This window comes from Buceros rhinoceros, unplaced genomic scaffold (genome assembly GCF_000710305.1).
Source record: "Buceros rhinoceros silvestris isolate BGI_N320 unplaced genomic scaffold, ASM71030v1 scaffold6340, whole genome shotgun sequence".
NCBI lineage: Eukaryota > Metazoa > Chordata > Aves > Bucerotiformes > Bucerotidae > Buceros > Buceros rhinoceros.
Window position 1 is genome coordinate 12152 of NW_010388920.1, and position 25709 is coordinate 37860.

The 25709-nt window shown below is 36.7% G+C and overlaps 1 protein-coding gene across 1 annotated transcript in view; it reads right to left on the minus strand.

Annotated features, from left to right (window-relative positions):
• Window positions 1–25709, minus strand: part of BRWD1 (bromodomain and WD repeat domain containing 1) — a gene marked incomplete at its 5' end in the record, with an annotated part of 46962 nt that overhangs the window by 9262 nt on the left and 11991 nt on the right. Inside the window, 19 exons of the mRNA XM_010132004.1 lie at window positions 1–871; window positions 1459–1644; window positions 2768–3003; window positions 4615–4784; window positions 5034–5186; window positions 6317–6463; window positions 7070–7114; window positions 8346–8421; window positions 9071–9196; window positions 10844–10964; window positions 11248–11403; window positions 13666–13727; window positions 20855–20966; window positions 21418–21500; window positions 21608–21732; window positions 22094–22201; window positions 22313–22429; window positions 23203–23398; window positions 24246–24331. Coding sequence (XP_010130306.1) covers window positions 1–871; window positions 1459–1644; window positions 2768–3003; window positions 4615–4784; window positions 5034–5186; window positions 6317–6463; window positions 7070–7114; window positions 8346–8421; window positions 9071–9196; window positions 10844–10964; window positions 11248–11403; window positions 13666–13727; window positions 20855–20966; window positions 21418–21500; window positions 21608–21732; window positions 22094–22201; window positions 22313–22429; window positions 23203–23398; window positions 24246–24331 — 3176 coding nt within the window. The remainder of the gene's footprint in view (window positions 872–1458; window positions 1645–2767; window positions 3004–4614; window positions 4785–5033; window positions 5187–6316; window positions 6464–7069; window positions 7115–8345; window positions 8422–9070; window positions 9197–10843; window positions 10965–11247; window positions 11404–13665; window positions 13728–20854; window positions 20967–21417; window positions 21501–21607; window positions 21733–22093; window positions 22202–22312; window positions 22430–23202; window positions 23399–24245; window positions 24332–25709) is intronic.

Sequence of the window (25709 nt, forward strand, 5' to 3'; positions counted from 1 at the left end):
TGATCGAAGCTGGCACCAGGTCCCGATTTTGAACTCCCTGCAATTCTAGTTGGCACCAAGCTCTCAGTGACAAAATTCCTCCCATCCTGTCTATCTTCTATTTCAGATTCTGCTGTGTCCTCTAAATCACTCAAGACTTTCGCTTTTTTCAAAGGAGGAGCAAGCTGCGTACCAGTTGCTTTTCTGCTATTCCATCTATCAGATCCAGAATCCACTTCATCCTCTGAGTTGCTCTCTGCAGCCCTATTGGGTGCAGATGTCGACTGGTCAGAAACTTTTTGATTGCTCACATCCTCTGAATTATGGCTTCTGGGGTCCTCCTCTTTAAGGTCTAGGATGGTACTTTTCATTTTGGAACATACAGAACGGACTGTCCTGCGTAACTGTTTATGACCATTACTTTGCCAGTTTTTCTGCTTCATCTGTGTGTCTGTCTCAGAATCTGAAGTTCCATCCTCAGATTCACTAACAAATTTTCTTCGTGCAGCAGGTAAGCCAGTTTGAAAAAGAATTTTCCTCTTAGTAAGCTGCTTTTCTACTACTTCTTCACTTTCAGACTTTAAGCCTACATCATCCTCAGAGCCCTCCAGCAACATTCGCCTGGCTGCAGCTGAGGCATTTCGGCGAGGCAGTTTTCTGTTCTTGCATCCAATGCCAATACTTTCTGAGCTTGAAACCTCCTCCTCCACATCACTCATTAGCCTTAACTTATTAGCAGCCAGAGCAGCACTTCTGCGTAGAGTTTTTCTATGTCTACCAGTACTATTAGCGACCGACTCAGATGTCACCACTGACGTATTTTCAGAGTCACTTCCATATAACTTCTTCCTGACTGTTTTTCTTGTGTTCCCATTCTCCTGAAGAAGTGTTCCTGTAAAGGAAAGGAAACACTAATACCTTAAATATAAAAATAGCAGCCTTTTAAATCTTGGCAAATCTGGAACAGGTTCAATCCACAGACATGAAAATTAAATATACTCCTAGTAATAGGCACGTGCTTTTGTTGGTTGCCAAGAGAAATTATTTCACTATGTCATAAATTTCAGATTCATTCTAGTTTTGTGCAAATTTGAACTTCTTTACGAATTGCTGCTTTTATTTTCATTAAGATATAAAATGTTGCAAGACATTCCTTCTCACTAGGTTCTTGATTTGTGCACTCCTCCCCAAAGTACTCAAAAAAATCTTCCAAAAATTTGAGTGTAGCGTTCTGAGAGCTTCAGAACTACCACCAATCAAAAAGTACATATACATATACAACATATACATATATACATATACAACATATACATATATACATATACAACATATACATATATACATACACATATATACATATACAACATACACAACAGTTTTAAAAATACTGATTACATTTAGTAATATATATATACACACACATACACACACTCACACACTTCTGTTATTTGCTGTTCAGAAGAAAACTTGAAATCTTACCTGTTTGTTTTCTCTGAGAAGCTCGATTTCTAGTTATCCTACAATTGCTGTTCTTTCTTCTACATACACCATTCTGTAGAGGAGGTGACACAAGAACCTCAGAGGTTTCCTTGCTGTCTTCTGAGCTACTTGCAGAGGATGAAGAGGAAGTAGATGAAGAAACCAAAGAATCTTCTATTTCACTTTCTGTTAAAAAACAATAAATTGATAATTGGATTCTAAATACAGTTAGCTTCCAGTTAAGAGCTACATTTTGCTGATCTAGGAAATCTTCAAAATTTCCTCACAATATGATCTTACAATACACTATCATGCCATAATGTCTTACATCTTTGAAATTGATAGCTCTACAAAATATACCGCTCCATGTTTATACAGAGATAGGAAGCTTCTCTAACATATATTTAAGTTTCAAGTAAAATAACATGTTTAACAGAAAAGCATGTTAAAAAACAACACAAAACATGTTCTGACAGATCTCTTTTACCAGGACTTGCATTCTTATTCTTTGAAAGAAGCTGAATTTTTGTCAAGGTGAGAGGTGTAGAGGAAGAAGGAAAAGATAGGAAGGTTCTTCTATCTCAGGGAACTTCTGTCATTTGCTAATTTTGGATGGCAACTTTACATAACAAATCATTTTATAGAGTACCATTCATCAAAGACACTACATTTTCCTCTCAAATAAGAGACGTCCATTCACTACAACAGCTTTCCTAGAAGAGCTGCTCTAAATGAAGAAATTCCATTATTCTATTTAGTTAAAAGAGCAACAAGTAACCATGCCAATAGCAGGTCAACATTTTCTTACCATCAATCTTACTCAATTCAGCTTTCTTGTGAATCCCCACATAAAACCAGCAAAAACCAAACCAACCGACCAACCCCCATCTACTTGGCTGCATAATGGATATACAAACCAAGATAGCTCTGCTTCTAAGCAGCAAAACATTCTACTGATCTGCTTCCACTTAGGTGCAGGCTTTTTCATTAATAAAAGTTAACTAAACTTACTGTGTTCTATGGGATCTTTCAGCAGAAATGTCTATGTTTAGTACACAGACCTTTTTATAACATTAAATAATGCAGTAAGTATCTAAAATTCATTGAAATACACAGGACTCCATATTACACAAAAAATACACTGCATGGAAATCTAAAAAATTCACATTAAAAATGCAAACATAACAATTTAACAATTTAGAAGGCAATTGCAAATTATGGCAATTATACAGGAAAGGAAACATTAGTGGACGATTCACAGATAGGACCAAGATGAAAATCCTCATCTGAAACAGGTACCATTTCTGACCTGATGATAATGCAGAACAATTTGTTAGTGTTGTGGATCTAGCCTTTCCATTCCTTTCAAAGGATGCCAGACATGCAGAATCAGAGGATTCGCCAGAGGAACTACGGTTGTAATTGCTCGCAGTCGTTTTATGGCTTGCAACGCAGGCAGCTCTGCTTGAGGTAGGTTGAGTAAAAGAATCTTCCTGCTCAGATTCAATTTTTGCCTGAGACTTTAACGGTTTCTGCTTCAAATTTCTGTTGAAAGGGGAAAGAAGTAAAAGTAACACATGTTGTAAAATTATGAGAAATAATGGCAATTATGTATTTTAGCAATACTTCTCTCTGAAAGCTTAACTAACTGTATGCCGTAAGGTTTTAGATTTCTGGAAAGTTAATGAGATTTGTAAGCTAACATGGTATGGGACAATTTTAACTTTGACAAGGATAAGCATTAAGTACTTTCATTAAAATAAGAGTCTGCATTCCTAGCAAGCTTATACAAGTTTCTCTGTTCTAAGAAACAAAGTTAATACTGAGTGCCTTCTAGACAGCAATGTCCTTTTATTGTTTACCAGGAAGTTGCAATAGCAGCCTCCGTTTCTGTTGAATTCCCAGACTCTAGTTGCACGTAAGCCTCAAACGAAGTGCGCTATGCATGCTAACATTATCCCACAATAAACTGAGTTCCAAAGAAGGTGTATCTTTAGAGAAAGTTTACTGTCTAAAATAAAATGCACGTTTGTAGAGAAACTTTCTGATTCGATTCTTCTTTACTGCACATGCTAGAGTGCTACACGCAGTCCTGGCTGAGTCGCTTATTTTCGCATTTAGAACTATTTTGTCACATGTCTCCTTACAGACACAGACTTTCACGTGTACTCATCTAGGTGCACAAGATCTTTATGCTCTTTTTGCTATCCAAACACTCTTCCCCAAACAGTCTCAAATCTCAGTCCTGCTGACTTGTAAAAAAGTCACGTACAATTCTTCAGATACGAGCGGAAGTGTTGTTTCAAAGGAAGATTTCTAACTATGCTGATGTGTGCGTGTTTGTTTCTTTCTCTGGGAAGAAATGAGAACCCAAGGAATATTCCCAGTAAAGCTTAAAGCTCATTGCAAGGTGTGCCTGTAGCATAATCCAACACATATGCATAATAGAATTTGAAAATGTAGAAGTAATCCGAGAAGAAAGCCAAACATGACAGAGCAATGTATTCTTAGATTTTTTTTTTTCTTAAAACTCATATTCCTACCCTTTTACTGCCAGAGAAGAAAGGCTGGACAGTAGCAGAAAGGAACAAGCTCAGTTTCTATGATTACTAAGTTTTAGCTTCTGTATTTTGCCTCACTTCATCTCATATGCAAATTAAGAATACATGAGTTAACCACATCAACCAGTAGCCGTGTCAAAAGCTTGTTTTCCTTCCAAAGAGAAAAGATATATCCAGCTACCAACAGAACGCTACAGCAAATGAAAAATTCTATAAATTCCATAGGGCTGACTTTCTTCTGTATGAGATAAAACATATATATGCATAATATATACAGCAAGTAAACCTTTGTTTCATTGCTCATTATTTCAATCAGATATTGATTTCCTGACTCGAACATTTAAAAAAAACCCAAAAGCAAAAAACCCAACCTCTTCTACTCTTCAGTCCCTTTGTTGTTTCACAGTCAGTTCTGTATTACAAAAAACCCATTGTTTTTTGCGTGTCTTTCCTACTGCAAGAGAAATAATTATAAAAACTCTCACTGGAGTTAGATAACCACTTAATGAACCAGTTGTTCTCTTCTTCGTAGACTGTGATAGTCAATGTGAAGATTAGAAAGCAGTGGTGTATCTCTACATCATCGTTTTGTTACCTGAGCGTTTTGGTAGGATGCTGCGCTGAGCTTTGATTATTAAGTCTTCTAGTATATCTCTGGTTTCTTCGTAGTTTTTCATTCTGTTTCTGACCATTTCTGAAATCTGAAACAATTCTTCTTATTTTCTCTTCAAATAGTGCTGACAATCTCAAGGTCATACTATAAATCTAGGTAAGGAAGTGGCTTATATTAAAAACAGAACCTTTCATCCAAGAAAAACATTTTTAAAATTAGAAAAGGAAAAGCTTGACACACAACCCTACGTAATGTTAAATGAACAAGAAATTAGCATATTAAATATTTTTGTGATAATTCTCCCCACTATCTCTCCAACCAGCAGCTTTATCAGAAGTACTGATAGGCAAACTAATTCCAAAATATCATCTCATTTCATTAAGACGTGCATTAAGAGCTACCTTTGACTTTTTGTTTGGAGTATAAGATTTCGCATTACTAAATATTAGTCTTATATCCTTGCACAGTTCCATTGGAGTGTCATAATTTCCAGCTTCCAGAGTTTCTTTCACTGTACCAAAGTCCATTGGAGTGTCTATAATATGTCTGTAATCCTAGATAAAACATATGGGGAAAAAAAATTCAAGAAAGTATAAAGGAAAAACACCACTTTTGAGTTTCATTTCTATAATTTAATGGAAGCTAAGATGGCCACACATGATCTTAACCATCAGCTGAAAACAGAAGCACCTACCACAGCAAACAGCAGTGGTGGTTGATTTAAAATCTCCAATATGTTATGCCAGACAAACTGTTGCTTATTTTCAGGGTGGTCTTCGGAACTTCTGAAGGATCACGAGTTGATACAATGTTACGTGCCTTCACACACAGATTTCTAGTTTCAATTCTCCAGAGTTTCCTCGATAAAAACTACCCAGTAACAGGAACATGCAAGTCAGTGTTTTTACTGTTAATCAAAACGAGACTGCTGAAAATCATCATGTAATCTTTTCCCTGATGCATTTTACTATGAGAAACAAACTGATCTGGATTAAAAGAAAAACAAAACACCAAAAAACCAAATCAAAACACCCCTCTCTCTCTCTCTCCTGTTGATGAGGTTTTTGGTTTGGGGTTTTTTTTGATGTTTTAAAACCTGAAGTGAGAGCCAAACTCAGGATGTGAAGTCCACAGGAAAACAGCTATATGCTTGTTACCAAGTTTTTTCCTTGAGATTTTGTTGCGTTTTTAGACAAAAAAAAGAGACCAAAGATTTGGGAATTACACACAAACATTTAAGAGAAGGAAGACATCAAGTTAATAGCTCAGGATCAGTAAACAGGTTTTGTATCTTGTCCCTCAAGAAACCAGTTTTAATTAATAAAATAAAGACCTATTGAAAATCAATTCCTTTTAAAGGACAGTAAGAAAGCAAGGAGAAAAAGACTGTGAGTGGTTTCAAACCGTATTTATGGTATCAGGATACCTGTAGACACTGCTGCTCTACAATTGTTTTGTGTTCTGTGTCAGTATTTTGATGGATGTTATCTCGATGCAGTAGAGCATACAGCAACTACTTCTAAGCACAGAGCAAATAAAATTTATTTCAGTGGTTTGGGACTAAAGCCATAAGGAGAACAAATAGTGCTAAGAGCGATGTGGAGATCTTATTATGGTACCAAATGCTGAGAGAAAAAAAATAAGGTTTTTTTTATATTTTACAAGGTGAATAAAAACAACTTACAGGATATTGATCCAAATCAACTGGCTGCCTAAAAGGTTCTGAATCTTCACACTGGAAAATTAAATTCACCAGTTCCATGCACTGCTTCTTCCAACAGTTTTCATCATAGCCAGTTTTCACACTTTTTCCTTTTTTTAAGCTCCGTCCCTTGGAAAAGAAGTTAGAAAAAAATACTACTGTAATATAGCAAGAAAAACTAAACCCGATAATCTGTCTGGAATTATTTCTGTAGCAGAAAAATGCACTTCCGAACATAACGGTTCATTACAAAACGGGCACTGCACAATTAGCAGATTTTTTTCCTGATCTTTACTAATAAACTGTTAACAGATTATACAATTCTCTTTCAAAGTTTTTTTTATACTAAGACACACAAAAATACACCTTCTGATACTAAATTATTCTCAAGAAGATCTGCATAATATTAATCATGCAGAATATTTTTTTCCAAGCATCTCAGCTGAATAATGCTTTTATTTCGGTATCATACAGATGATGAAAACTGAAACACTGAACAAACTTCTAGGTAACATTTTCTTAGACAGCTAACTATACAGAATGAGTATACAAACATTAAAACAGCGAAGATATATTAAAGCAAAGTTTTTACTTCCTTAATACCATCAGAAAAATTCTGTTCTGTGATTGTTATAAAACCAAGTACAAATCCAATGGAATTTCAGTGTAGTCTGTTAACCAATTTTTCCTGCCAGACGAGATTTGGGTGTACGTGGTAAAGATTAGCCAACTCACTTTTCTTCTTCTGTATGTTGTTCTCGGAAGACATTTTTCATCACCCTGCACAAAATACAAATCAATTATCTTAATTATGTATGAAACAATAGGTAACGGGTGCTCAAAGTGTCATTAGATTTGATACTGTGGTCAAAATAGTTTTTCATTCTAATTTCTCTCAATAAGACAGAGGATGAGTATATAAAAAAAATAGAACACAGTATTTGAGAGGCTTGGAAAGTAAGATCATAGATGCCACCACTGAAGACCTCTGGCTTCAACTCTCGTCCTTAATACAAAGGAGAGACCACCACCAGAAACTGCGATGAGAAGGTACCTATCAGTTTTGAGCCTCAGTGACTAAATATTAGTAATTCAATTCACTGATAATAAATATCATAAAATTTTCTAATTTTGCTTGTCCTGAGTTTAGGAAAAGACATCTTGTGATCGAGTTACTTCCAGTAAAAAGAAAAAACTTACAATATGGAAGCACTAGGGTGATGCTGAAGTAGCCATAGAAGAACTAAAATGACTCACTGTCATGTCCTCCCTACATATTTACCTGCAAGGGAGAGCAGCTACTTTGTAACTTTGTGAAGTCTTGTAAATGCTGAATTAGAAATCAAAATGTGAAGATGACATTGGTTTGGGCAGTTTGGGTACACAATTAAAAAACATGCAGCACTGCAAATAACAAACACTGCATAATGACAAGGGCATGTCTATCTCTATCAGATTTAAGATAAATGCACTTTATTAAATTCTCCATGAGGCATGCAAATCTAATGCAGGTTTCATATTGTGGTATACAGAGAAACTAAGAGCCAAAGCATCACTTGTGATAGCTATACAACTTGTCAGCTTTTAGCATTTATGACTATGAATGACAGTTTTGACCTTAGAAATAACCAGATACATATCATTAAAAATACAAGGAAAAACTAACGTACTCATGAATATTTATATTGCATCACTGCACATTAACGTGCTGCAGAAAGACAGTGCCACTGGCAAACATGAAAGATTTTTTCTAGTTGATAGCACACAGTCACAGTTCAAAATGCCTATTTGTTATACTTAACAAATATTGACAACTCAAAATTATTTTAATGAAGCATCTCCTCACATCATTCCCCACATTCATAATATATGCCATGTTTACATTAGCTATGTATAAATGTACACAAACATCTTTACAAAAATAACTGAGCCACTTAACCAAGAATATTTGAAGGCTAGTGGTGCTTTCTTAGAACCATACATTATTGCAATTATCTACAGAAAAGCTTACCAGATCAGAATCAAGACAATCTTGTTCATCATCTGTTGTGCTACATAGTTCAAAAATGTCTGTACAGTCCTGATCACTGTAATGCAATTAAATCTCTGTTACTGGAATAACACAAACACAGCTATAATTTCCTAGATTAAACAACCCAAAGCTACACATAAACTGGAAGACAGAAACTAAGATAAAATGAAATACAAAAATCACAAGATGATTATTGTATTAGCAAAGTAATTTTATGTCTAAAAAACTGCTATACTGGGCACTTCAGCAGAAGCGAGGGGAGAAGGCGAAATCAGCATGAGGGAATTGAAAGGGGCCTTCATGCCCGACCTGCCTGCAGGAAGACTGCCCACACTGACTTCTTCCAAAAGCAAACCTCTCAGCTGAACCAAGTCAGACAAGCTGCAACAGGAACTTCTAGACATGTGCTAGACTTGCTTTATAGATTGAGCTACTTTCATGTCAAGTGGCATTTTGATACTACAAATACCAGTGAACGCTACAAGGGAAAAAAGTTAAAACATCTCGTTGTGGAACATTTTAAGTATTCCTCTGGTGAAGGTAATACTAAAAAAGAATTATACAACTGTCCTGCAGCGTATTGAAAAATGGTAAGAAATCAAAAGAAGGGGGATTCACAACAAAGGGCTATTGAGATGCTTATGATCTCCCACCGCTCAAGCGCAGGAGTATTCAGGCACTATTTAGATTAAAATGACACTTACTTGATAAACTTTAAGAGCTGGGTAGTTATCTTTTTTGCAGCTCTAGCAATAGCACTCCCAGGTTCATTGAAGGTCCTAGCATTGCTTTCAATATACCTTACTTCCCACACCAATGCAGAGATTCTCCTTAAAATTGAAAAACAATGCACTTTTTATACGAAGACGAAAAGCTTAAAACCTGTAAAAATTGTATCTTACCAATTTTCTGCTCACATTAGATTAAGAAACATGTCCTTTGTTTTAAGTTTCATTAGACCAGTCTCAAACTTGCCATTCACATAGAAAACTGAAGTACGCATATATGTATACCTACACACATACACATGTATCACATATATATACACACACACACACTCTCTCCCAAGGAAGCAAAACCAACAATGCACATCTTTGCTCACTCATTTTCCAACTCATTATTGATAACTCATCTTCAGAAAGCTTGTGAAACTTTATTTGGTTTCATTCTTAAAATTCAGTTATGACAACTAGCCAAGTAAGCACTACCATTTTCTACCCCTACATTGTTAAATATCACTGAAACAACACTGAAGATTGTGGATTCCCTGGATGCTTTTAAAAACACGCATTTTTTAAAAAGCTTACATTTGACCTTATTCAAAAGGAATGAAAACAGTAACTGTTTAACCACCACTGTAGATTATAACATTTATTCTGGAAACATCATAAGTTGCTTATCACGAAGCCCCGTCAAATGGAACACAAACTGTGTAGTATCTTAGTAATTCTTAACTAATAAACACAAGAAACAATTAAAGACAGTGACAAGAGTCTTAGTCTAATTGTATTTTTAAAAGAACATCATAGCCGAGTTGTCTTTATGTCTCCCCTCAAACACCTTGCTTTGAGGCCAACCAAGTAGCCAAAACAGCGCACTTTGTAAGATGAGAGATTTACAGAAACAGCTACAGATTAAAATTGTAACTTCACAGAAATGAGCTAGCGCAACTAGGTAATTACGTTTTTATCATCCATTTTTCCAATTCCTTATAACTGTGAAGCACAGATAGCCCAAGTTTGCAGCCCCTCACCTATAGACTTCAAACTATTTCCCAAGACATTACTTCAGTCTTATGGAGGAGGAGAACAACTACCGGCATCTCTCCACTGTCTTTATAGACACAGTGAATCCAAGCTGAGATGAAGAACACCCCCTTTTCTAAAGAGCTATGGATACCGAGTACATCCAGCAAATCGGAACTTTACCATCACTATACTTCAGTTTCTTCCCTCTTTTTCTATCCTAAGTTTTTACCATTTAAAATGCCAGTGGTGTGTTTAACACTTCACCTCTGTGTCTAAGGCCGTTTTTAAAAGTAGTAAGTGCTTAAGAGCTTAACCCTCTTCAAGTTCAAAGTAACTGAAGTACAGCACTTCAAAATCCGAATTAGAGTCTTCAGCACTGGAGTAACTTCAATTTTTTTTTTTTTTTTTAATATTGACTAATCTCAAATAGTAGATTTCTCAGAGAAAGAATGCCAGTGTTCATTGTAACTCTGAGAACAGTACCGATATAGACGGAAATCAATTTCCTTAAGAACAAAGAAACTGAATAAAAACGAATATAACACTGCAGTATTCAAGCATCAGAGCCCTGATACAAAACACTAGTGATATGGAACACAAGTACTAGACTATCAGTTTTCCGAATGCTTATAAAAAGAATAATTGCTTTTTTACTAATGAAAGTTTAAATATTCTCACAATGGATGAACTCAAGACCACATCTCTCTTGTTTCTACTGTTAGCACTAACCTGTAAAATCGGTTAGCCAGTCTTGTCCGAATAGTGTTCAGGTCTGTTGGATAAGCAATCACAGTACAGTACTTGGGATATGTACACAGGTCAACGGGACCAGCAAAAGCTGCCGAAATGTCTGTTAAGAAACAGCAAAATTAATTTAACTATTTCAAGGCTTGCATGCACATGACAATTGCACTAGCCGTTCAGTTTCCATGTATAATGATTCTTGATAAGCCAATGGTGTACAAAAAAATAAAAATCTCAGTACAAACAGAAAGAACTGCACATAAAAATGTACAAATGTTTACAGTACTTTATCATAGGGAATTTTTAAAGGATGCCATGCATATTCCAGGGACCTATTTATAAATGTAACGTTGGGAGAAAACTACCTAAAGCTTAGATTACATGCTCACCAAGAGTCAAAAGCTGATCAATACCACGGATAATCCGTTCACATGCTTCATCACGGGATCTCATCCCCCACTCTCCTTCTTGGGGTTTGTATAGTAGTTTCTCCACCTCTTCAAAAGTCACAGAGACACTGGCTCCTAATTCTTCAGGCTGATCAACTGAAGAGTGATAGGAAGCAAATAGGAAAAGAGTAAGAAGTGAGAATTCAAAACATCAAGATAAATTAACTCACGCCTATTAAATAATCATATGCTCATAACTGACAAAAAATTTCTTGCCTTAAAGTGGAGGTTGATGCTAATACTAGGAGGAAAAGAGGTACACAAAATGCATCCGACAGCATTTTTGCCTTTTCTACAATTCTGAATTTCCAGAAGACTCTTTCCTCTCTTTACCTAAGCACTAGACTTCAGAGGACTTAGAACGCAGAAAAGTTGTTCATATGCTGCTGTTTTAAATGCACGCCCTAAACTTCACGGGATTGTAACTTAATGAGTCACTTTGTACCCCCGACCTTTAAACACATGCAAGATACGCTATATACATTGTGACATCCTTCCTCATAGTATCAGTTGTGATCTTTTGGTCATTTTTGAAATTACTTTGTTTTTAAATGACTGAAGAAATGAAGAGAAAGCAAAGGAAAAGGAGTTTAACCCCTGTCTTATACTATAATGTTAACATAATTATGCTTTCTATAAACGCACAAAACCTTTCTCTAAAATCTTTACTTCCCTGCAGAATGCCATTTGCTGCCTGGAAAGAAAGACAGAAAATAAGAAGTTCAGGATTGTCTTCAGACAATTTTCCTTCTTCTTCTAGCCTAGGGGGTGCTGCAGTACTTATTCTTGAACTGTTCAGAGGATGCTCTTCTCAATGCTTGGACCTTGTCCACAAAAGACGCGCTTGCTTTTAGCTGCCTTTTTTTTTGTGTGTGTGTCCCTTCCCAGTTTTCCTATGGTAAATACCTCCTCAGACCGATCAACATTGGGGCCCTTAACAGGGCAAAGTAACAGATTACATCAAAGAAGTTACAATTTGCCTCTGATATAGCCAGTAAATGATGACTTACAAATGTAATAGCATCTAGATTTGAATTAGTGTCTGTAGGATGTCTCTGTCATTACACTGCCAGTGTAGCGATTTCAAAAATTCTAGTTCCTTTATTCTATCAACTTAAGTGGTTGAGAACACTACTCTTTACATTTCAATCCACAGGAAGAAGTGATAACTAATACACTGATATAAAGATCAACTGAAACCATGGTACACGGCATTCAGAAGAAATTGATACCATTTGTCCTGTTTACAAAATAAACCTTTCATATGTAAGGCTTGTGACCCTCTAACAATAATAGGTCTGCCTCTCAGTGATATATACGGGAAGCGTTAACCAGCTGACCGTGAACCGTGAATAAGAAAAGCTGTATGTTCGGCGACAGATGTTGGTGATGAGAAAATGGAATGTTTCAATTAAATATGTGTAAAATCCAAATCCTGCTGATCACTTGTTTTCTATAAACTAAAATGCATAAAGACTTCAATTACACATTTTGATTTCAGACTGTTCTGCAGAATTTGTCATCACAAAATGTGACTGAAGCAGCCAGCTAACGAAGATTACAGTCAGGTGGCTACTGAGAACATCCATATGTGTACAATACACTTGTATTTAAGAAAAAAATACTGCATAAGCCTTTCTAGTGACTGGAAAACAAGTAAACTCCTAGCAAAAGTCAAGAAAATTAGTATCTTTTTGACAGCTTGTCCAGTAACGAGTCTCTCAGTATTTCACAAACTCTCCTCCCACCACCCAGCTGGTTCTGACACGCACTGTAAAACTGAACTGAGTAAGATAAACCGGGAATCCAACTGTTTCATTTACAGTTAATTTGTATTTTGATCAGCAAATTTTTTAAACTGCTGGTTTTAAAGTAAGGATTTGCTGACTGCAAAGTATTTTATACATATTCTTCCCCCACTCTCTATACTATATTACAACAAACTTGGTTTTTTGAAACTTCAGATGTTCTTGAAACTTGACATTTGGAAGTAGCAGGTTTTAACTGCAGAAGTCAGAGCTACACATCTGAAATATTTCCTTCAAAATTGCTCTGAAAGATGCAAAGGGAAAAAATATAGGTATATTCAAGGTATTTTACCAAATCTGAAGCAAGACTGTCTTTAAGAATTTTCTTGCCTAAACGCACAAGAACACCCTGCTGACATTCTCTGTTATTTGGAGGATAACTATCAGTTCCTGTTCAGTAGATACACACAACATACAGTACTCAGATGACTTGGCAATGAGAGTCGCAGGAAAGATAGCAATCAAAGGTGCACTACCTGCACAGAACCAAGGAACTGGACAGAGGGAGAAGCACATTAAACTGGTTTTTATTAAGTGAGTTTCTACCTACCATTATCAGGAACTGGTTCCATGTCCCACGGGCTAAGTTTTTCAATTTCACCATTATCCCACCTGATTCACCAAGTTAAAAAAAAAATTTAGTTATCTTGACACAGAAGTATTTCCTCCAAGCATATTTAAACCACAGGTATTTTTTAGGCATTAATAAAATTTACTGTATAAACATGCATATAAACAAAAGCATTAACTAGTAAGCAGCTGTCACAGCGTGAAAAAGAAGCATTCTTCACAGTTAATTTCAAATTAAAATTGTGCTCTTGACTTTGGTTATATGCAACTTACCCAATACAAAAATCAATTTTACAAAGCCTGTATCATGAACTTGCAAAAGAAAAAGTAAGCCATACACTCGGAAAAATGAGATAACACTATCAAGGGGAAGAGATGAGAAAAAACACAGGATTTTTTTTTTTTGCTAACCACAAAAAAAAGTGGAAAGTCTGTGGAATGTTTCAGAGAAAGGGAGAACAAAAAGTGAGATTTGGTATATTAATGTTTCATTTTATAAGGCATACCAAATTAAGACAAAAGAAAAAAAGTAAGTATAAAACGATGAAACTAAAGTTAAGCAAGGAACAAGAGGAATCAAAGGCAAACGCAGTTGATACCGATAGTGCATTTGTATATTTACTCTGATACGTAACTATTACGTACGAAGAATGTAAATTTGAGATCTCTCCAAATCCTACCACATTTGGGCAGATTTTTCACACATTTTTAACAACAAAAAAAAACACCAAAAAACTTTGGTGTTTCCAAGGTAAGATACGGATCAGCTTAATGCATTACTTGTCCAGCTAGATGAATAATTTGTGTCTTTGAAATTATTATTGGGAGATGCTATTTACAGAGACTGTGCGATCCTGGTACAAGTCCATTCTGCTCAAAGTCCGAGCAATCATAATTTCTGTATTCCTTTAGGCACGTTTGTGAATATCCCTCAACCTATTTCCTTTAGTATCTGTTTATTTTTGTCTAACACCTTTTTGAACCTGCTAATACTGTTTCCACAGCCTCCTGTGTATTTCCAAAGTTCACCAGCACCAACGTTAAAAAAACCACAAAACAAACAAACAAACAAAAAAAAAACACAAAACCAAAAAAAAAACAAATCCAAACTTGGAACAAATCCCCTACAGATTTCAATACGCATCTCTAGTTCTCTCATTACAGATTTTGGTAAGTAATTCTCCACTCACCTTGCCTTTATGAAATCACCTTTATGATTTTGTGAACTATAAACATGCTCCTTTTTTCAGTCGTAACCCACAAAGCATCTGGTACATGCTCTTAATCATTTTAGTTGTTCTCTGTATCTTCCCCGAAGTCACTGCATCTTTCTTTAGATGCTGAGACCCAAAGTGCATCAAGACATCAGCACACCACCGTGCTAGACAGCAGCGAGCAAGCGACACAGCTTTGCCCTCGCCATCCGTTCCAGTGGTGGCCAACACCTTGTTGGTTTTTGTAGCTGCCCACTGCACACAGCTGACGTTTTGAGAGCTATCCCCGACTACCTCAACACTTCTGTCTTCAGTTGAATCTACTAATGAGCTGAACGTCATGTAAGCATAAATAAGACCATTGTTCCTTCGGATGTCCTATCAAACATACATTTTTGCTGAAAACTTAGCTGGCAAATTTTTCAGTCAGTTTTATGAGGTCCTTCTGGAAGTCCTCACCTTTGGGGTGATCTGACTGCTACTACAAATGACGTGCAGTACAGATCTTGGATATTTCACTGTGCACGCCTTCCAAGAAGCTTTGAAGGACACTGAACAAAGCTGGTCATGTTATGTTACCTTGTAAATACTAGTCTGTGCAACAGACATGAAAACCTTGGCGGTCTGGGAAAGGAATGAGAAAAATCTAAACTGCAAGTCTGCGTTCTGAGAGTGCGACAGGAGAAGACAAAACAGAAGAAAGAAGACAAGCTAAGCTGTTTGAAGACCTGATGAAGCCTACATAAATCACAACCAACTCTGATAACTTGGGTTTCTTTGCCGATTATCCACCATGTATGGGAGAATTCCCATGAAAATCTTGAAGTGCTCTTTCTTTGGTGACTGCTAGGACTCGACATAGTACACAAAGTGGACCTTCTTAAGCTCAAGCCACATGCGTAACAGCTATGCAAAATTATTAATCAGTTTTTAGAAATAGAATGAAGATGTAGGATTTTGGGGGAAATAATATGTATGTAACTGGGTGATATAAGAGCTTGGGTTGGGGCAGTATAGGGTGCACATGATTGGAAGGAATGATGGCCCATGTGCCAGTGCTGGAAAATAAAGAAAATGCCTGCTTCTTAATGCTACATTGGTATTAAGGAGTTTTTCTTCTGATTTTCAGTAACAGTCCCATCACCAGTTCCTGGGGGACCCCACTACTCCAGCATGAAATAGGACTGTTGGGAACAACTTTTTTGTACCCTAGCCTTTAACCAATTTTCAGCACGTAGGAGTATTTGCTCCAATCCTATGTCAGCTTAGTTTTTTTAACATCTCTTGAAAGGAAATCCTGTTAAGGGTTTCTTAAGAAATCCAAATATATGCTGTCCACTGTGCACTTTTATTCATACACTTATTAACAAAGTCACAGAATTTCAAAACGGGTAGAGAGGCAGAACTTTCCTGCACAGCTGCAGTGCTAGCTCTCTCCTACAGCTAGCTTTATCCTTATGCTCGATTGTCGTATTTTTTATTGCAGGCACATACCAGAAACTGAAGCCAAATATATCAGTCTGCAGTTCACCAATTTCCCTCCAGAGTCTTTTCTGTGGCAGGAATTGTAACAGCAATCTGCCAGTCCTCTAGTCCAGTGTCCAACTGTAAGACAGTTTGCAGCTTTGCCAGGAGTTTCATATCAGTTCTTCAAATGCCTGGGTGAATGCCATCTACTTCTTATGACTTCATAAACTTAAGACATTTGGTTTAAGACTTCCTGTGCATTTATTTCAAACAAACTGAAAATCAAAACAAGGATCCTCATACTATTTTATAACTAAAACTGCTCAGGCAAGAGCACCATTTCCTTATTTCAGATTATCCACTGACTCCATGGATCTCCTACATCAGCCTGTTTGATGTTTATGAAGTAACAGAGTTCTGAAGGCTCTGAAGGTTCATCTATTCAGTTCTCCTTCCCAGCTAATGTACAATACCTCAGAAGTTGTTGGTGTTCATAAATGTATATACTGCTTCATAACACTGCATGAAAGACCTTATCAATACAAAGCTTAAGCCCCATTTAGATCCATTTAAGTTCCATTCATCCACACAGCTTAATAATGAATGAAGTTGCATCTACATAAATACCTATTTTTGTCTGGCCAATAACAAAACATTCAATTTATACATCTTCTATTTATTTATTATCTATTCAACAGCAACGGTGATAATTTGAGACGATCCTAAGTGTGTGACAACCTGGTTACTGATAAGACTTCCAACTAATTTATGTGGCAATTACTCTCCTTCATCTCCAACAAATGTGGTTTCCCACACTATCCATCACTGAGTGTTCTGAAGCCAGCTTCCAAAGGTTGTTTCTGGCATAAAATAAAAGCGCTTCTATTCCAATAAAGCTCTTTGTCTCACACGTGGTGAAGAACAACTGCAGGTGCCCAAATCCTACCATGTAAAAAAGCATCATAACCCGAATCCTGAGTGAAGAAGAGAGACAGCATGTTACAGTTTTTCCAAGGCAAGAGTCACAACCATTGGTGTTTAGGTTGTTTCTTCCCTACTTAAACAGGTGTAAAATGAGGTGTTTTAAAAAAATCTTTTTGCATCCAATGTACACAGCATATAAACACGAATTAGGAAGCTGCTGCAGCTGAACCATATGCAGATTCTTGGGCAGACGAGACTTAAGATTCTTGAACAAAAGACTGCATTTACAAAAAGAGCTATGGACTACAACCAAGTCACAAAACCCAACTATACCTGCAAAATACTCCAGACAGTTTCATACACATATCTTAGGAATCTTCTCCACAAGAGTTGTTTGTCAGTCAAGGTAGAACACAGTCACATTCTCTGCAAAAGCAGCACAAATCTTTAAAGAGCACTTTCAAAAGAGAGCTCTTTAAAGAGCACTGCATTCCTTACCTATTCAATTATTAAGCTAACTTCAAAGCAGCTCTAAACTTTCCTCTCTTAAAGGCTGGTGCATTAAAATACTGAAATATCCTTCAGCGTGCACAGAAGAAAGGAGCCTAGGAAATTTGCCATAGGCTATTTTTCATAACTGAAAACTTGATTCTGAACTGGCCAAGAAAACAAGAAAACCTCCATCTAAACTTACTCTTACAACTGTGGTAACACAGCAAAACGCATGAAAGGTGTAACACATGGAAGGTAACATATATTCCCCATGGTAGCATCTCAAATGGTTTGAGTTATTTAACAGACAAAATGTAGTACTTTAGAATAAAGACATAGGATTTTTTCATACCGGTATTTAGACTCAGTGGATTTTTACTCTGTACATAATTTTATGTATAAAAATGTGAAAATATACTAGCCAGTAACTTGAATATTTTTACTCCTACATCATCTGCAGAATGTATGCTCCAAGTGTACTATCCCTTATACCTGGGGCATGAGTAAGATGTCAGTAAGTAGCCAGCACCATTTTAGTTTGTCAAGATCCTCGCTTTAGATAAAGTAAGAGCTCAAAGGAAAATGAAGTAAGGGCAAAAAATAAAAAAATCAAAAATGGCATGAGTACAGATAGTCTGGATTTCAGAGTTTTTTTGTCTGTATGTACTTTCTCATTGTGGGTGATTAAGCAACCGCCAGAAAGAAAAAAAAGAATATACTGACTCAGCACACACTGACATATCCTTTATACATGAAGCAGTCTTAGCTGTATCACTGGCAGACACATGAAGAAGTCATTTATGATCAGATGATCTGTTGCAGAGACTTAATGTTGATGACTTATTTATGGCACATCAAGACTGCCAATTTGCTAATTGCAGTTGTAGAAGCAAAGTGAAAATTCACTTGCATACAGGGAAGAACTTCAATCTGGACGTTGCTTACACCTTCCCACTAAGGAAAACCAACAGCATAGATGACAAGTAAAACACGTAAGAGGAGGAACCAAAATACATAACAAAATCCTGTCAGTCTCACGGAATTGTCTATCAGCTACAAGTACTTCATTTCATCAGGATGAGTGACAGGTTGTCCTGGTTTGGGTTAGAACAGCACTAATTCTGTTCAGTGATTTTACTTTCCAGCTCAGTCTCTGCTAAGTGACGGCACTTTCTGAAGTTAACGGCTTATTTTTGCAGACAGTGTCTGTTTCTAGAAGTGGTAACTCTTGATGTTTACACTCACTGCCAGGGACAGGGGTGCAGAAAGGCTCTTGCTGACACTTTCTGCTGTGCAGACCAAGGTCACTGCTACATCCTGTGTGCCACGGTGGGGGTGCAGTAAGTGAGAGGCTGCACCTCTGAGGAGGAGCAGACAGGAGAGGTAACCCTAAACCGATCAACAAGGTTTTCCATCTGAGGGATCACAGGGGTCAAACTCTCTTCTTCAATGGCAGGTGTCTGAGGAGGATTCTGTCCATTCTGCCTCTGATCCCCAGCCGCACATTTCTGAACCTGGTTCCCATCTGCCATTGAGTCCAGTCTGGGACTTCCTCCGTGCCTGCCCTGCAGCATCAGTGCTGACGGTGACATAACTGCCATCAGGGGGGTTGGGTTTGATATTTATTTTGAATGCGTACATAATTTTATTGTTATTATTTGCACTAAAGAAGTTTTAGATTTCCTTTCCAATCCATGTCGCTCCCTTATTGCCTCTCTCACCCCCTTTGGGATAGGGGTTAAGAGGGAGCATCTGTAATTTGTCTAGTGGCCAGACCAGCCCTAACCCTTGACACGAAAAGAGTCTGAGTGAAAAAACAAATTAAAAAGCCCTCTAAAAATGAAACCCTGAATACCAAATACACTGTAAAAGGCATGGGAAGAATCTCTCATCATGACAGAAACAGGAATATTATGTATTCACTGATTATCCTCCTTACAGCCCTCCCTTCCTGGGGGAATCCAAAGCAAGCAAGATCTCAGAACTACTTCCAAACAACGTGGACAGGGCAGGACAAATACCCTCATTCTGAACACTGAAATCCACTGTTTTCTTTGTTCAGCTTTCTTCCGTGTGAAGGACCTCTTTGTCAGTATGAAAGAGGATGCACAGGAACTCCACTGATGTTAGACCATCATGGGAGGATAGCAGGAAGTCATTTTTCAGAATACACCTTGATAAAGAAGGCACGGATCCAACTATCTTGTTACCAGTTTGATTCAGATGTTCCTGGCCTTTCCTGTTTCAGCAGTTATTTTTTTCTACTCTAATACCCTCAATTTGCTCAATCTGCCATGTTTTGAAAAATAAACTCATTCTACATTTTCATCTGGGCAATATTATCTCCTGACAAGTAGACTGGTCAAAGGGATTTGTCTGTTACAGGTTACACAAGGTTACATCATCTGCCAGTTATCTACCTAAATACCACCCAAAAGGGAAATCAAAAGGTGAAATTAAGTGGGATCTACACAAAAACGATTATGGCTGAACACCACTAGGCAGTGAAGAGACTCAAGTTCTGTCTTCACATTCATGTGTCAAGCAAAGAGAGAGAGAGCAATGCTTGGAAACACCTTCTACAGGAGTCTCAAGAGATAGCATGAGATCATCTTACGGGTATACTTGCTCCATGTGAAAGATAGAAGTGCGAGAACTTTAAGCATAAGGATCACATCAGCAACAACAGCAGACATTCAGCATGCCACATCCAAAACCAATTATCAAAGAATAATAATCAATGTACACCAGAAACTGCATTGCTGACTTCATGGAAGAGATTCAGCACTAGTCATTACAGAAAACGATTCCCAGATGACAAAGCGGTCAGTAACTTCTTTTACCATATTACTATTCACTAGAAAGTTTCCACCGGTTATTACATATTCACATTGTACTAGAGGAGCAACTTGAAACCATTGGTAATACAACGGTTAGCAACTTGAAACCGACGTGGTAATACAACCAGTCAAATAATTTGAACAATTTACACATTTTCTTATCTGTAAGCCAGCTACGTAAGAGGCAACCCACACTGCCAACATCAGAAGCGTACACTTTTTTTATACTTACTTAACACTGTAACACTGAAAGTGACTATCTGGATATTGAGGCTGATACGGTTCTTGACCCAACACTGTTCCAAACCACCAAGCATCATCAATAATGGATCGGAACCTATCAGCTAGAGTAAAAAAAAGTCTGCTCAGATATTCTGCTAAGAAAAGTTACTTAACTATGCTTCTTCTACATGCCATTAGAAAAAAGTATTCCAGCTTAAAATTCTAAAACCAGTGATATTCAATAAAAGATGAGGCAACTTACTATGCCAAAAAAATACAAGTGCTAAAATGCAATTAAATTTGCTACTTAACTATAAAATAAGGAAATCCAGGAGTCTCAATATATGTTGTGATGATTACATCTTAGATCTATGTTAATCCCTCCAAAATGCTCAATACAGCAGTTTCTAATGCTCAATACAGCTCAAGTTTCTAACGGGCAAAGGGACCTTACCTACCAGAAGGCCCTCTGAAGTTACAAGCCAAGTAGCATCTAACATATTCAGCAATTAGCCAGAGCCAGAATTTTTATTTCAAAATCATTTAGTCAAATACTTCAAAAAACACACTTACAAGCTTGCCAGTTCCTTTGCCGTGCTTCATCATAGAACTGACGTAATATAAGGAAGTCGATAACATCTGGCATATCATGGTATCTAGATAAAAAAAATACCCCTTTCATGTGCGTTCCTCACGGCTTTAGGAAGAAGCTTAAGAAGAAATGTATTTTTAAATACTTTCAAAAAAGTAAAGATGCACATACCTGATGGAAAATGATTTGTCTGTATGTTTTCCAGTGGCATGATCTATAAAGGCAAGCTTGAGGCAACACAGTGTGGGAGGACCAACTTCATACCTAATTCCAACAATTTTCACTAACTCCTGATCCTACAGATAAGAAAGAACAGTTTCAGCGAGTATTAACTTCTGGATGATGCACAGAACTATTAATCTAACATTAGCTAATCAAGCACATGTATCCCACATCCAAAGAGCCAAAAATACTGAACTGTATTTAAGATTTCAATGGAAGACAGCCTGTCAGAATCAGCAATTTTAACACAGTTATTTTTATTTGGGCTTCCCACAGGTAACTCTGAACACACTTTGGTAACTGAAGACATGTTCCTCTGCCATTTTCACAGGGAAAGATTACAGGAAACAACATAACCTCACAAATCACGGTAATACAGCTCTTCATTCACAGACAACTAGTACTGAACCCACAGTATCTTCAACGCAGACCTACCCTAAGGACTACTTTTTTCCATGGCTCCTTGTGTGGATTCAGTTCATAAATGTTATTTCTTCTAACTGCTTCAATGTAAGCTTCATGGCCTTGTCGGAAATATATTACCTAAAAAACAAAACCAAACCAAACCGAAAGACCAAACAGCATTTTCCTGTATTTAGTAACTACGTTGTTGGAAATGCTTGTGTTATCTAAGATTTTAATCGATATTCCTACCTCATCACCCATCTGAGGAACAAAAGGGGATCTTCGAAGAGCTGTGTCTGTTATCCACACAGGAGGATGCAAATCATAGGATAATTCCATGTTTACTGATTGTGTTGAAGTATTAGCCTTCACATTTAATAGAGAGCAAAATTAGACATAATGGACATATTGCTGACAGGACATGAGAACAACTTACTCCTTTTTAATTTGGAGGACTACAACTTAACTTTTTTATAAAAAGACATTTCCAAAATTTATTAGCAAAACTCCTCCAAAGCTTTGCTCGAGTTGTAACTGTATTTGTAGTATGTACTAAGCATTCCTTTCCTATAAAAGGATTTGAGTGAGCAAGATTACTATTATGCATACCAAAATTATCCCAAGCATTAAAAAATAATTCTGTTTGGCCTTTATGGTAGCTGTTGTAACTAAAAAAAATGGATTATTATTTAAATTAACTTAAAAACTTCACTAACTTAAAAAAGACTAATTATTATAACAAATTAAAAATTCAACCCAAGTATAAATGGGCACCATAAATTCGGTGACTATAACCACTAAGTTATCAAAAAGATGTTACTTGAATCAGACAATTTAAGAGGGTTTTAGTCTAATATTCTGTGCAATTATTTAATAATCATGCTTCCCCTTTTACACCAGCACCCTTAAGAACTCTTTTTACTTGAAAAGTGAAAAGGACTTCACTTGGAATGCAGATTCTTCCATACAAATCAGTGGATTCCTTGCATTTGGAATGGTCTTGAATTAATGAAGGGTACACTGCGTGAGGTAACACCAATATCCTTGTCCAATGGCCATAACAATTAAAGTTCCCAGTGAAGAGGTCTAAAAACCTAAGCAAGAAATTTACTAAACAGTAGAAGAAATTAACTGTATACCTCCGCCTGCTTTTTTGGTTTGGGCTTTTTTCTCCTTTTTCTTCTTCTCCTCTTTGGAGGAGATGATTTCTCTGCTGATATTTCATCTTCTGAAGAGCTGCAGTATCTGATAGCTTTCCGTCGAGAAGTCCGTACAGGAGGTTGAAGGTTAATCCCCGCATCAGCGATCCAGTCCGAGTATCTACTTGAAGAATCACTGTCCATAGTGGACAGGGTGAGGGAAAATATAAACACAAAACCAAGCTGTCAGTGAATGCTAAACTCTTTTAGAAAAATACCTACAGATACAGATTGCTGTTGAAAGCACTATCAAAAGAACTAAAATTACTTCGACCTTTCATAACAATTATTTCACTTGATGTTTAACGCAATTTTTTGGGAACACAGTATTTTAAAAATACTCCTATCTGCTGAATTCTAAAAGCAGTAATTTTATTCAATAAAGTTGTACAATGAAATTCTGGACTCATTAAGAGCCCTCCCTAAAGAACACACTAGCCAAACACTACTTAAATCCTTTAAAGACAGTTACACAAATCTCACAGGTACACTTTTGGGGTTTTTTCTATCTATTTCTTTCAGTTTTTTTTTAATTTCTATTGAGTTCTAGAAAGAATACCTAAAAAAGATACAGTAAACTGATTAAAAAGGTATCTAATTTCAGCTCTAAATAAAATGATAATCTTATCAAGATTTTCCCAACCTTTTTGTAAGAGCAAGCAACTGACTGTTGCTGCATTAACATAACCCCCCCCAAAATCAAACAAAATCTTCCACCCCTCACAAAACCCACTATTAAAAGAAAACATTCCAGCCCATCTTCTTTCTTTGTGCCATCTAGCAAAAATGCAAAAGGATTTGAAACTACATTAAGACAGAAACGTTTTGATGAAACAGAACACTAAATAACAATGCAGTGTGTCAGTACAGTACCCTACAAAATATTATTACATGCAAAGCACAACAGAACTCCCATACAACTTCTAACTTGCCAATATTCAAGTGAAAACTCAGAGTAAAAGCAGGGATTTGTGTGCTTTTACCTTGAACTATTACTGTCGCTTTTCTTGTCACTTCTCCACTCTTCCTCTTCATCAGATGAGCCAGAGCCCTCACTTTCCTCGGCTTCCTGAATTTAAAAACACGCAGAGTCAATCCAAAACTTTCTCACAGCCCATGTTTCAAGGGTTTGAAACATACACCACATTCTCCATACATGTCTGCATACTATCAAGTTAGGAAGAAACTTGCCAAAAAGCTGTTAAAATGGGAATGAAAGCAGGGGTTTTTGTAGCTGATTTCAACTTACCCTATTAACCTCTGGAGTGCACTATTAAACACTAACTTCCATATATTCACTCACATTTTATTAGCCACATGTGGATCCACTTGTGCAGCCACTCTTCCCAAAGTAACATTTCTATCCCCCCTATATGACAGTTCTGGTTTTTTCTAGTCTAAGTACACATCATTTATCAGAACAAAGTACCGGGCAGTCTTGATTCCTTCAAATTCCAGACACATGATCCTGAAATTAGGCCATGTTCAGCACACAATAAAATCTAGCTCACTAGAATGCAAAGGAATAATTCAAAGATTGCAAAAGGAACAAATCAAGGACCACTATCCATCTCCCACCCTCACACAACACGGGTATATTCTGTTACAGGAGTAGCACTTTTACAATTATTTCTTCATTAGTTATGCAAGTTAGCACTAGGTGATTTTCCCCAATTTTACTATCGATTGACCAAGTACTGATTGGTCACATGTAAATATATGTATTCATGCATACATTTAAATGCAAAACTGAAGTCAAGATATATCCAAAGATATTAAAATGTAAGTCATTCCCCGATTGTTGCTCAATAATTCATTTGCATTAACTTCATGTTTAAAATGTGTTTTCCATAACTGAAATGTCTAAGCACAATGCATTGCTCATGTCTCAAGTTATATGTTGTCAAGTGGAAGAAAAGGAAAAAAAAATCAATTACGGTATGAAAACAAGAGTTAAGTTGCAACTTCAAATTTTATGCTGTTTGAATTAGTCCAACTGATTGTTTGTCATTTTCAGAGTAACAAAGTTAACAGTCTTCCCCCCGAGACCTACTCATACAGCACACAGGATGGACGATACTCACGAAGTCAGTTCTTCTCTTTTATCCTACCATTCGTAGGATTAAAACACACACACACAAAACAAAAAACCCCACACATTTACATCAAAGCTCGGCTTCTTACTGTATTATTAGTTTAGTATTACTAGATCTAGCACCACTTCAAAAATATTTAAGTATATGTAGTATTTACAGGACAGTTGCGCGTAACTTTCCCAGTTGCACTTTGTGTACTTTGATTTTGTCAGGTGCCAAAAATCTCCTAAATAAGGAAAACCCAAACTTTTCCTTAAATTTCTTTATTAAGAGAGTACATTTCCAAAGAATACAATTCTTCATCTTACTTACAAAATTATCCTATCTCCTGAACACGCCTCACTTTGTTCG